This window comes from Rhamphochromis longiceps, linkage group LG19, assembly GCF_057381845.1.
Source record: "Rhamphochromis longiceps isolate RC_006_pf linkage group LG19, R_longiceps_female_GT1.1, whole genome shotgun sequence".
Taxonomy (NCBI): domain Eukaryota; kingdom Metazoa; phylum Chordata; class Actinopteri; order Cichliformes; family Cichlidae; genus Rhamphochromis; species Rhamphochromis longiceps.
The window spans coordinates 11,815,562-11,828,976 of NC_140575.1; the positions used below are offsets into that span (position 1 = coordinate 11,815,562).

The 13,415-nt window shown below is 42.9% G+C and overlaps 1 protein-coding gene across 1 annotated transcript; it reads left to right on the forward strand.

Moving 5' to 3' along the window:
• The first annotated feature begins 11,223 nt into the window (after positions 1-11,223).
• LOC146646319 (uncharacterized) lies at positions 11,224-11,832 on the forward strand. The gene has a single exon (XM_085391567.1). The coding sequence runs from the start codon at positions 11,224-11,226 to the stop codon at positions 11,830-11,832; it is 609 nt and encodes a 202-aa protein (XP_085247693.1).
• Positions 11,833-13,415: the final 1,583 nt, after the last annotated feature.

Sequence of the window (13,415 nt, forward strand, 5' to 3'; positions counted from 1 at the left end):
GCTGGGTGTTTTTTTTTTTTTTTTATATATATATATAAGGAGCATAAAAGCTGAATGCAGCTTCTCCGTGTTTGGTTCTGACTCTGGGAGCTGATAAAAGACCGGATCCAGATGACCTGAGGGATCTGGAAGGTTCATACTGGGTCAGGAGGCCACTGATGTATTTTGGTCCTAAACCATTCAGAGCTTTATAGACCAGCATCAGAACTTTAAAGTCTATCCTCTGACGGACAGGCAGCCAGTGTAAAGACCTCAGAGCTGGACTGATGTGGTCCACTTTTTTGGTCTTAGTGAGGACTCGAGCAGCAGAGTTCTGAATGAGCTGTAGTTGTCTGACTGATTTTTTAGGTAGACCTGTAAAGATGCTGTTACAGTAATCAAGCCTACAAAAGATGAATGCATGGACTAGTTTTTTCCAGGTCCTGTTGAGACATCAGATCTTTTATCCTTGAAATATTCTTGAGGTGATAGTAAGCTGATTTTGTTATTGTCTTAATGTGTTTTTCTATGTTTAGGTCTGCATCCATCCACCCAAATTTCTCGCCTGGTTTGTGGTTTTTAGGTGTATAGATTGAAATTCTCTGGTGACCTGTAATCGTTTTTCTTTGGCTCCAAAGACTATTAACTCAATTTTGTTTTTGTTTAGCTGGACAAAATTGCGGCACAAGCAGTCATTGATTTCCTCAATGCATTTACCAAGAGCCTGTACAGGGCCTCGGTCTCCTGGTGACATTGTGATATATATTTGTGTGTCATCTGCATAGCTGTGGATCAGATGTCATCATCAAGGATTTTTGATATGAAAGGAAGGTTGGAGATTGGCCTATAATTAGCTAAGACTGCTGGGTCTAGAGATGGCTTTTTGAGTAAAGGTTTAACTACAGCCAGCTTGAAGGCCAGTGGTACATAGCCGATTATTAGAGATAGGTTGATCATATTTAAGATCGAAGAATTAATTAATGGCAGGACTTCTTTGAGCAGTTTTGTAGGAATGGGGTCTAAAAGACACGTTGATGGTTTGGAGGAAGTAATTATTGAAGTTAACTCAGAAAGATCAATTGGAGAAAAAGAGTAACTTAACATCAATGGTACTAAGAGTAGCTGTAGATAATATTACATCTGTGGGATGATTATTGGTAATTTTTTCTCTAATGATAAAAATTTTATTTGTGAAGAAGTTCATGAAGTCATTACTAGTTAACGTTAAAGGGATGGTTGGCTCAAAAGAGCTCTGACTTTTTGTCAGCCTGGCTACAGTGCTGAAGAGAAACCTGGGGTTGTTCTTATTTTCTTCAATCAGTGATGAATAGTAAGATGTTCTGGTTTTGCGGAGGGCTTTCTTATAAAGCAGCAAACTATTTCTCCAGGCTAAATGATGATCCTCTAAATTTGTGACATGCCATTTCCTCTCCAGATTATGAGTCATCTGCTTTAGGGTACGTGTTTGAGAATTATACCACGGAGTCAGGTACTTCTGATTTGAGGCCTTAGTTTTCACAGGAGCTACAGTATCCAGAGTCGTATGTAGTGAGGAGGTGAAATTATTACAGTTTTTTCTGAATGCTTAAACCAGGGGCGGAGCGTGGGGGTGGCTTACGGGGCTTAAGCCCGGGTTGTTTTGTCAGAAGCCCGGGGTCTTTTGGAGTGTAATTTTTTCATAGTTAGATGCCTGGCTGACAACTGTATAAAACAAAAAGTACACACAATATTCGAAGCACATAGTGCACACTGTGGGAATTTACGACTGTGCGTGAATCCCCCCTGATATTGGTATGATCCGAGCTCAGGCACTAAGCGACTGAGCGAGGGGGCGGGGCAGCTGCTGCCTGTGAGTGCGCGTTTGGAGAAACGGAGCCAGCCATACTAAGGAGAGCTTAAGTTTGACCAGGTACCAAAGCAAATCATTCATACCGTACAAATAATGTAAATATGACGGTGCATCACCAAAGATTGATATCAAACTGATCACTTGACCAATATTACGTTACTTGCTCTTCAAGTGAATCAACAAAAGGCGAAATGAAAAGCCGAACAAATGCTATTTTTTAGAGAGTCTTAGCTTACGTGTGTTTATTTCATATTTTCAGTTCTTACCCTCCCCGACTAAATCGGTTTCAGTTATGTACTGAAATATAAGAATGGACATTAGAGGGTTCTTTCAAAGAAAAAACTCAGGTAAATGTTATTTTATATATTATGCTTTGTATGTTGTTCAGTATATTTCTATGCAAAACGAGGGATTTCAGTACACAGCAGGATATTCACATTTGTAACCAGATATTTACATACACTTTAGGGAGAAAACATAAAACATTTTTACTGTACAACATCAATTTAGAGTAAACTTTTGTTTTAAAAAATATTGAAATATATTTTGAATTAGTTAAATGTCAGAATAAAGAGAGACAGAGCTGTCTATTTATCATCACTTTCATCAAATTTAGGAGTACACGTACACTAAGTTTATTGTTAATTAATAAGAAACTCCAGACGATTCCATTCTGAGCTGAAGAAGCTTCTGATAGGTTAGTAGAGTCCATGTGAGTAAATTGGTGGCACAGCTGTGGATGCATATAAGGCAAAACACAGAGCCTGTTTCTTTGACATGGGAAAATCAAGAGATGTGAACCAAAACACCAGGAAAAGAACTGTGGAGCTCCATAAGTGTGGCTCAATTTTGAATACAATTTGATGCCATTTACAATTAAGAAATACAGACAGTTTATCTCTTTACTCTTAAAGTTAACAAATATGTTTTTATATTTATCAATCTAAAAAAATAAACATTTAGTCTGATTTGATGTTACAATTAAAAAAGTGTTTGTGTTTTTATCTGAAGAGTTTGTAAATATCTGTATATTTGATGATTGTCAGCACAAAGAGGGAGAGAGAGGAACAGAGAGGGAGAGAGAGGAGAATGAGGACAGAACAGCGATGAACAAGAGCAGGTGAGACAAATGGTTGTTTGCCAAAAGTATCACCGTATCATAGGTCCTCATGTATCTCGTACCTAGTGTTTCTTTTTAGGTTTGTTATTTTTCAAATTCTACATTTATTAAGTTCTGCAGGCTTGTTTGCACAACGAGGCTGAATAATTATATAAACTTTTCTCAATCTAAATAGTGGACTTTGGTAGAATTAAAAAATAAGTGCAGTGCAGATATATGATGATTTTTAGTGCTACTATCATCTAGTTCTGATTCTGGTTCTGTCTTGGTTAAGTCCCAAGTAGTCCTGATTTTGAACTGTTGCAGTCCTGTTTTAATTCCGGATCAGTTCTGGGTCTGGTTGAATTGGGGTTTAGTCCTCGTGTCTTGATACAGCCCCGACTTTGTTCTGCCTTGCTGCTTAATTAAAAAACTAGTTTAAGGTGTCCTGCATATGTGATATATATTTTTCCCTATATGAAGTCATTCTTTTTTGAACAAAGCTCAAAACAGAGCCAATTAATCTTTCAGTCATTTCTACCCCCCCCCCCCCCCAAAAAAATCCCACATGCATACTACCTTTTTGGGCTAAGCCCCGGGTGTTTCAAATGTCTGGCTCCGCCTCTGGCTTAAACCCTAACTGTGATTCCTGTAGCACAATCTCTAAAACTATTCAGACTTATAGCAAAACCACTCACTGAGTTTGCAAAACTAAAAGCACAAAAACTGCTTTGCACTCAGTTTGCAATTTTGTAACACACACTTTGCAAAACTGTAGGCACAATTCACTGCACAGCACTCAATTACCAAAATTCCAACACACTCCTAGCAAAAGTATACACATGTATGGCTATCATTAACACTAATTTGCCAACTGTCTGGCACACTTTCACATGTGAAAACTTTTTTAGATAATTAGTTCAGCCTAAGCACTATAATACAGGTAAGCTGTGTGTGCGGAGTACAATGGAGGGAGCAGAAAGAGTGAGAAGTAGAGGAGGCCGAGGAAGAGGACGTGGAGGTGAAGAAGTAGGATGAAGAGGACGACAAGGACAAGGAGGAGCAAGAGGAAGACGAGGAGGGGGGAGAGGAAGATGAGGAGGGGGGAGAGGAAGGGTAGGAAGAGTAAGAAATAGAATTGCTGATGACATCAGAGCTACAATAGTGGACCATGTAATCAACCGTGGAATGACCCTGAGGGTAGCTGGCCAACGGGTCCAGCCTAACTCGAGCCGCTACACTGTAGCAAGCATCATAAGGACATTTTGAAATGAGAATCGGTTAGTACAGTCACTTCGCACAAAGATTTGTAGCACTGCCATATGCCAATGAGAAACACACCAATACCATTGATGTAAAAATACTGAAATTGTTACTTTACAGAATTGCTAGATGACCAGATGCTGGGGGCAGAGGAAGCATGTTCACTGCAGACCAAGTAACCCATATAGTCATTATGGCGATTGCAAATAATCCTATACTTGGAAATAAACACTTGTGTTTGTTTTGATGTGTTTGAATAAACACCAGTATTTGAAGTTTGGATCCCTCTATGCTTATGGATCTATGACAGAAGTATGAGCTCAAACTGACATAGCCTATCTTGTGCACAGAGAAAGCAAAAGCCAGATGTGTTTTGTATTCATACCATCAGTGTGCAGTTGGCGCATTGTGTGCTTAGTAGATGATGACTTGTGTGTACTGTTTGATACGGAAACACCATTTTTATGAAGGTGTGAAGAGTTAATCTAGCTGTGTTTGCTTTTGCAAGAGAACTACAATGTTTTGATGATTTGGTGACAGGTTTTCTTATTTGTGTGAAGAGTTTTGCAAAATTAGCCAATAGTTACAAAAAATGTGCTTAAGCAATCAGAAAAAACTGTAACAAGATAATCGACCTCTGTTGGGGTAGCGTTCAGATAGCTGCTCTGCTCTGTGTTGGTAAAGGGCATTGGAGATGATAACAGTGGGTGGATTATATTCTTAAACTTAGTTACAGCACTTTCAGAAAGACATCTACTGTGATAAAGTCTACTCTTCACCGCTGTGTAATCAATTATTGTAAATGTAAATGTTATCAGGAAATGATCAGACAGGAGAGGGTTTTCAGGAAACACCGTTAATTGTTCAGTTTCTATGCCATATGTTAAAACAAGATCTAGAGTGTGATTGAAGTGGTGGGTGGGTTCTTTTACATTTTGAGAGAAACCAATTGAGTCTAATAACAGATTAAATGCCATGTTGAGGCTGTCATTTTTAGCATCTACATGGATGTTAAAATCACCCACAATAATTATTTTATCTGAGCTCAGAACTAAATTAGATATAAAGTCTGAGAAATCAGACAGAAACTCTGTGTAAGGCCCAGGTGGACGATAGATGATAACAAGTAAGACTGGTTTCTGAGTTTCACGGCTGGGGTGGACAATGTTAAGCATCAGGCTTTCAAATGAATTAAAAGTCTGTCTTGGTCTTTCATTAATTAATAGGCTGGTGTGAAAAATTGCTGCCACACCGCCCCCTCGGCCTGTGCTTCGAGATTTCTGGTAGTTAGAATGACTCGGGGGTGTTGATTCATTTAAACTAACATAATCATCCTGCTGCAACCAGGTTTCTGTAAGGCAGAGTAAATCGATTTGTTGATCAATTATTAAGTCATGTACTAACAGAGACTTGGAGGAGAGAGACCTAATATTTAATAATCCACATTTCACTGTTTTACTCTTTGGTTCAGATGTGGATACTGTATTGTTCTTTCTTTGTAATTGTTTAAGTTGTTTGTTGGTGGTTTTTAGTTTGTTTTTTGTCTTTTTGGGAGCTGACACAGTCTCTATGGAGATGGGTTTTTTTGGGGGGGGGGGGGGGTAGCAGGAGGAGAGAAGCTGCAGAGAGGCGTGTAAGACTGCAACTCTGCTTCCTGGTCCCAACTCTGGATAGTCATATTTTGGGGGGTTTAATAAATTTGTCCATATTTCTAGAAATGAGAGCTGCTCCATCCAAAGTGGGATGGATGCCGTCTCTCCTAACAAGACCAGGTTTCCTCCAGAAGGTTTGCCAATTATCTATGAAGCCCACATCGTTTCTGGGACACCACTCAGACACCCAGCAATTTAAGGAGAACATGCGGCTAAACATGTCACTCCTGGTCTGATTGGGGAGGGGACCAGAGAAAACTACAGAGTCCGACATTGTTTTTACAAAATACCACAGTTTTTGTTTTGGTCGTATCATTTTATTTGGTTGTATTTATCCACGACAATATTGTCTGACATTAAACCGGTCCATGGCACAAAAAAGGTCGGGGACCGCTGATTTAGAGAGTTGAAAAAAATGTTTGGAGAAGTGCAGCTGGCTAAAACTCTCATGGATGGAAATTTGTTGATAGCCGTTAGGACAGAAGAACAGAAAGTGTTAAATGTTGAAAGCATGTGTGAGAAGACTGTGGGAGAGAAAAGATGTATTAAAGGATGTATTAATATCAAGTGGTGTATTGATGATGGTGAGGTCAGCAAAGTAAAAAGACTATTAAAAACAATTAATGGGGAGAGGGTTGATAGCTTATTGGTACTCCTGGATTTTCAGGAGGCTGTCCTGCAGGATAAAGTCAAAATAGGATGCATAGGATTCCTCATAGGCATCTGATGGAGCACAACACGCTGCTCAGTAGAACATTTTATACCTTTATTCTCTTACAAAATTACTTCTAGAAGGGAGATGCGTCCTGCATGACACTCCGCCATGGATCTCGAAATGGCGGTATGTGCTCAACAGTTTTATTACAGGCTGTCCCACTCTACACTGTTCCAAAAAATAGTAATGTCAAATTATTTTACTGTGTATTTTACAGATGTGTACTGTTTTTCTAGAATATCATTACATTTATGTAAAATAACATAACATCACTGTAAATGTAATAAAACACAATTTACTTGTTTGTTAAATATATTTTGTTGTACATATGCATATTTAGATCGTAAAAATACATCCAGAAATGTCTCCCATCATGCCTTGGGACATGTGCTGCTGTTTAGATGTTCTTGTTTTATTGTTTATGGTTACGTTACTTTTAACTGTTATCTTGAATGTTGTGTTTACGCCGTGGTGCAGCGTCACTGACAGTTGTTGTTTTGTAGAGAGAGTGTTGTACCATGAGTGACTTCTGTTGTGCTGTTGTTGAACCTTGAGGCACATTGTAGCACCACAAGTGTTTTAATAAGGAGCTCCCACTACCAGCTTGGGGTTAAATAACAAGCTCAATCTCTCTCTCTCATGTTTGAGGACAGTAGTGCGAGACGGAGTATCAGCAAACAGAGATGGGTAAGTATTGATCAGAGAACACACATCGGTCTGGGCAGCCTCATCTAAATGTTTTAGGTGGGATTTCAAATTATCCAATATTTCAGAGTTTCTGAGTCGGGAGCAACCCTCAGCACAAACGAAAGCTAAGCCATCACTTTCTGGGCTATACTGAGACGGGGATGCTGGCACAACTACCGGCACGGCAGACAGCGCAGCGGGGGATGAGGAGGAGTTTACACCTGCATCATGAACAAAATAAGGCTTCATCAGATTAACATGACACACACGACGCTTTCTCCTACGGTCTGGGGTACCTATAACATAATCTGTGTCACTCAGTTTCTCTTGGACAGTATAGGGCCCACAGAACTTTGCCTGGAGAGAGGATCCAGGAACAGGTAGGAGAGTCAACACTTTGTCACCCACTTCAAATTTTCTCTGCACGGACTTTTTATCAAATTTCCTTTTCATTTTTTCCTGAGACGCGGAAAGAGCCTCGCGTGCAATTTCGCATGCTTTATGCAGACGCTCCCTAAAACAACTTACGTAGTCTAATACGTTCTGCTCGGGGGTAGCTGTGTCGGACAGATCTCTCTCTTTAAGCAGCCGCAGGGGACCACGCACTGTGTGTCCAAACACCAGCTCTGCGGGACTGAAACCTGTGGAGTCCTGCACACTCTCCCTCACCGCTAGAAGGAGAAGTGGCAGACCTTCGTCCCACTCTCTTCCTGACTCGAGGCAGAACTTCCTCATCATGGCTTTTAAAGTCTGGTGGAAACGCTCAAGCGCACCCTGTGATTCGGGGTGATATGCACTGGATTTTTGATGCTTGATGGATAGCGATTTTAAGACCTGAGCGAATATCTTGGACATGAAGTTAGACCCTTGGTCCGTTTGAACTGATTTAGGCAAACCAAAAGTGGAGAAAAAGTTTACTAATGCTCTGATGATGGCTTTGACTTTGATAGTGCGTAACGGCATAGCCTCGGGGAAGCGTGTGGCGGCGCACATCAAAGTCAAGAGGTACTGATGTCCTGACTTTGTTTTTGGAAGCGGACCTACACAATCGATGATTATGTGCTCAAATGGTTCACCTAAAGCCGGGATTGGGTGCAATGGAGCAGGAGGAATAACCTGGTTGGGTTTTCCACTGACCTGGCAAATGTGGCAAAAACGACAATACTTGGTCACATCAGACTTCAAACCTGGCCAGAAAAAGTGACACAGAATAAGATGGTAAGTTTTCCTAATTCCTAAATGTCCAGAGAAACTGTCATGTGCGAGGCTGAGTACTTGGGGTCGGAAATTTTGCGGTACAACCACTTGTTGAAATACGTTCCAGCCAAGATCACTAGAGGAGGGAGGATGCCATTTGCGCATTAACACATCATTTTCAATGCTGTAGACACGGGGATTCTGATCGCTGGAATTTGCGGCAAGTAAACATTTGGCCAAAGTCGGGTCATTCTGTTGCGCATGAATAAAATCTGTTTTGTTTACCTCAAAAGACATGTCAGGTGTAGCGGGTAGCATTTTATCAGACACACATTTTTCGGCTTTTTCCACAGGCAGTTCAGCTTTCTCAGGAACAGCTTCAGAACATAGAAAAGAGTCAGACAAATCAACATCACCATATTTGCGCTTGTGGGCGCGTGTGACAACACAGGCAGGAAAAACAGAGGGCAGACTGTCAGCAGCAGGCTCAGAAACAAAAACAAAATCATCGACGGGGTTTTCAATTACTTCAGGGATCGGGAAAACTTTTCCATTGGCTAGATCATTCCCCAGAATCATAGTAACCCCCTGCACGGGCAAGCGAGTGCGCACCCCAACTGTTACCGGGCCCGAAACGAGAGGTGACTGTAGGAAGACTCTGTGCAGCGGAGCTCGTAACACACTCATTTTCACTCCCCACACGAAAGCATCAGCACCACAAAACGAGTTACTTGAAAAAGGCAACGCGCTTTCCAAAATGAGAGACTGGGCAGCCCCAGTGTCGCGCAAAATTACAATCGGCACGCGATCCTCCTCTATTCCAGTCAGTGAGGCGAACCCTTGTGAAATGAAAGGTCGGTAACCGCTGTCAAGACTGTCATTTCCTGGTTCATCACTGACGGGATTAGGAGTAGAAACCGACTGAACAAAACCAATGCTTTTTGGCTTTATCCATGTGTGAGTTTGCTCTTTGCGACGGAGCGACCGACAATTGGCAATGAGATGGCCAGTATCATGGCAATAAAAGCATTCTCGGACAGTCATGGGGACCTGATCAGGGCGCGTTTGACGCTTAGGAGAAACCCTCAAACTCCTCTCAGGTTTAGACAACCGGGCACATTCACGGCGCACAGCTGAAAACGTAACGCGATGGGTCAACACAAACTCATCTGCGAGAACAGCAGCTTTAGACAACGAATCCACCTTTTGCTCATTGATATATACAACAACATTCTCTGGAAGACACGTTTTGAATTCTTCCAGCAGGACCAATTCTCTTAGCTGAGCAAAGTCCTTCACTTTACTTGCAGCTAACCACTTATCAAACAAGACAGTCTTCTCCCTGGCAAACTCTACATGTGTTTGGTTGGCAGATTTTTCACATGACCGAAACTTCTGGCGATATGCCTCCGGAACTAGCTCATAAGCCCTTAAAATAGTGGATTTCACAATATCATAATCCAGGCTGTCATCAATAGACAAGCTCGCACACACTTCCTGTGCCTTCCCCACCAATTTACACTGCAGCAACAAACTCCACACATCCTTGGGCCATTTCAAAGTGGTTGCGATGCGTTCAAAGGCATTAAAGTAAGAGTTAACCTCACTTTCTCTGAAAGGTGGCACTAAAGCAATTTGCTTGCTTGCATCAAATTGGTCAGAGGAGAACGAATCAGAAGATCTACTCACAATTTTACTAATTGGGGTAGAGGTAACATTGGGTTGTCGGGAAGGATCCAGCTCCATAGCCCTTATGCGGAGATGCATAAGCTCAACTTCTTTGGCTTTAGCCGCAAGCTCCACCTCTTTCAGGCGAAGGGCGAGCCTAAGATCCTCCGTAACCAATCCTGTTGATTGTCCGGCTGGGCTAACGTTTGGGATCCGAATGGCAGCAGGAGCCTCCGCCCCTGGCGACACCCGTCCACTGGCAGCTTGTGGGGTGGTTGCAGCAGCTTCTGCCCCCGCATCCACCACCAAACTTCAGGCTTTCTTTTTTGCTCTCAGCGAAGGCGGTCGCACTTTTCTCCTCACCTCCTCACCCTTATCTTCCCTGCTTAGCCTCTATGTCCTTGTCTTGTCTGGTGTGCATTACTTTCCCTGGAACAGTCTCTCTGTCATGGTCCTGGGTCGTGCGACCCAGTGTTTTGTGTTTAGTCTATTTTGATGTTTATTGATTGTTTAGGTTCATTAAGTTAGTCCAGCCATCTGTATATATCACCCTTGCATTACATCTCCCTTGCCCTTCGTGTGTTTATGTCTGTGTGTCTTGTACTGTTAAGTTCATGCTGTCAGTTATGTCACCTCCCCCTGTACTACGTCTCCCCGGTTCATGTCTCATGTTTCCTGTTTTACTTTGAAGGCCTGCATTCACTGTCAGTGTATTCAGTTTCACTCCTCCTGTCCTGTCGTTAAGTTCATGTGTGTCAGCTGCGTTCCCATGTGTGGCCACTTCCCCTGATCATCCCTCATGTGTATTTAGTCTCTGTGTTTCATGTAGTCTGCGTCGCGTCGTCTGTGTTCCCACCCCCTGTGTTCCGTATCTCCAGCCATAGCCTTTCCTTAGTTTGTCCAGTTTAGGTTTCTGTTGAGCTACTACTCATATGCTGCCTTCACTCTGTTTTTTTCCTTTCATCAGCCATAATAAAAGGCTCGCTTTTGTTTAAATCCACTCCTGCATCCTCGCTTGTGTTCGCACCTGGGTCCACCACACACATTTCCGCACGGTCTGCCTCCGCAGACCGTGACACGCTCACTGTCGTTCTCTAAAACCTAAAAGAGAATTATGGATTTGATCAACTGGTCTCTGACTGCTATTGACACCCTTTTCTCAACGAGAAGTCGGGGCTCGGGAGAGCCTGAGTGCCCTGGAGGGACTTTCCCTGCCGGTTACACGATGGACGGGTGGCAGAACTGGAGGATCATGTGCCTGGCGGGACTGTCGATCGAGGACGCTGAAGATATCTACCTATTCGGAACCATGATAACAGGGTTCATGCTGATCGCCGTTGGCTTAGCCCTGGTTTATCGGAGAAATAAGAGAGCGGAACCGGCTGTTCAAACCCCCACATGGCTGCCCGCTGGAATCGAAGCGACGGGACGAGGCGCGACCTCTCACAACGAACGTAATATGGTCAACACCTTGGAGACGCTTACAGCTGCTGTGAAGGCTCAAAACAACACCATTGAGCGTATGGGAGGACACATCAGAGAAAGGCCTGCTCAAAATGAGACCCTTGAGCGACAGTTGGAAAACATCGCAGAACGGATCACTGCAGTTGTCAAGTCTCAGAATCAAAAGAATGACAACACCATGGAACAGAAGTTTGATACCATCATGGGGAGGCTCGCGACTCTCCAACGGGAGATTGAGAGACCAGTGTCGGAGTGTTAGGGCAGCCTGAAAATTCTCCTGGGCTGCTCGCATGGAAATTTACACAATCAACATGAACATTGCGGATCCCCATCACGGCGCCAGCTGCAGGCCCAAGGCTGGAGCCGACCAATCACTCCCTGATAACGACTGTGTTACGGCTATTCTTCCCATCCCCTGCAAGGACACCTGGCTGGCTGGAGGACTGTTTACTTAGCCTGATAGGCCGAAGGACACTGTCTCAGCTGAACTATGGACACGCACACACATACACTTACACTGATAAGCACGCACTCATCCCCCTCCCTTTCCAAACGCCTTCGATGCTTGTTTCCTGCGGGGGAAGACGGCGGGTCTGCGTGCTGCGCTGTAATGGTAGCGCTGTGCAGGACGACTGCTGTGTTCCTTCGGATTACCCCCCACTCCCCTATCCAACCCCTGTGGCTTGTCACGTGCTCTAATGTTGTGATGTGGACGTTAATGTGCTCTCTGTGCAGAGGAGTTTTTTTTGTTTCCTGTTCTCTTGCTGTCCTCCCATAGGTGCCCAGCGTGAGAAGAGGTCTCTTTTTTTCCTCTTGTACTTCCCCATTGTTGTGTAATTTTTCAGTGTTATTCTCTGCAACGCTGCCGATCTCCGACTGTATTCCCATGTGATGTCTTTGTTGTGTGTGTAAGTCGGGGGGGTCCTATTCCTCTGCGGGGCAACCTGCATATGGCCAATAAAGCATTCAATTCAATTCAATTCAATTCAAACCTCCAGTCGCCTCAACCGGCCGAGGTTTCTACTTCGCAAATACCCCCATATCTACCAGCTGAGCTGTCAGGCACTGCTTAATTTCTGCCTTTTTAGCATGTAAAGACACACTAACATTAAACAAATCTGCCACCAACAACAAATCCGCCTTTGTGCATCGATCCAACTTATCCACGGTGGGTTGCAGTGCAAAATCATCCACGTCAAAAGTCATCGTGACTAGATCACCCCCAACACTACAAGAAAACTGCCAACCAAAAACTGCAGACAACCCACAAAACACAATGAGCAAAAAGAATGGCAAAAGAAAAAAAAAAGGACAAGCCCCCACTTTATGTTACGCCCCAGTCTAGGGGTACAGGAACGCAACATAAATTTGAAAAGACTACCCCGCCCTGGTCCCCAAAACCATACACAGAGGGAAACCAATTTCTTAGTGAATCGTGTTTTATTATCTACACTGCAAAAATGAAGCTCCGGGGTGAACAAAGGCCAAAATAACAAACAAAACAAGCTAAGTCAGGAGGAGGTGCTATCTAAAACCCTATGTGAAATCAAACATCAAACCAAAGACAAGCGCTACACCTAACTCCCTAACTGAAATAAACAGGAGAAAACAGTGCAAGGAAAAACAATAAGGCAGCTCACCCCTTCTGTTGCAGTGCTATTTACAATGTGCTATTTACAATGTGCTATTTATAATGAAAACTAATGTACACACTATATACAAAACTCAGAAAAACCGCAAAAATCACGAGCACAAAAGTCTCAGGTTTTTGGAGGTGTTAGATTATAATATTATTTTATGCCATGTTAGACCCCTAATTAAAGATTGGGAATTATTATGTAG

Excerpts from the sequence above, each read along its gene's own strand:
- LOC146646319 (XM_085391567.1), top strand. The coding sequence starts at position 11,224 with ATGGATTTGATCAACTGGTCTCTGACTGCTATTGACACCCTTTTCTCA.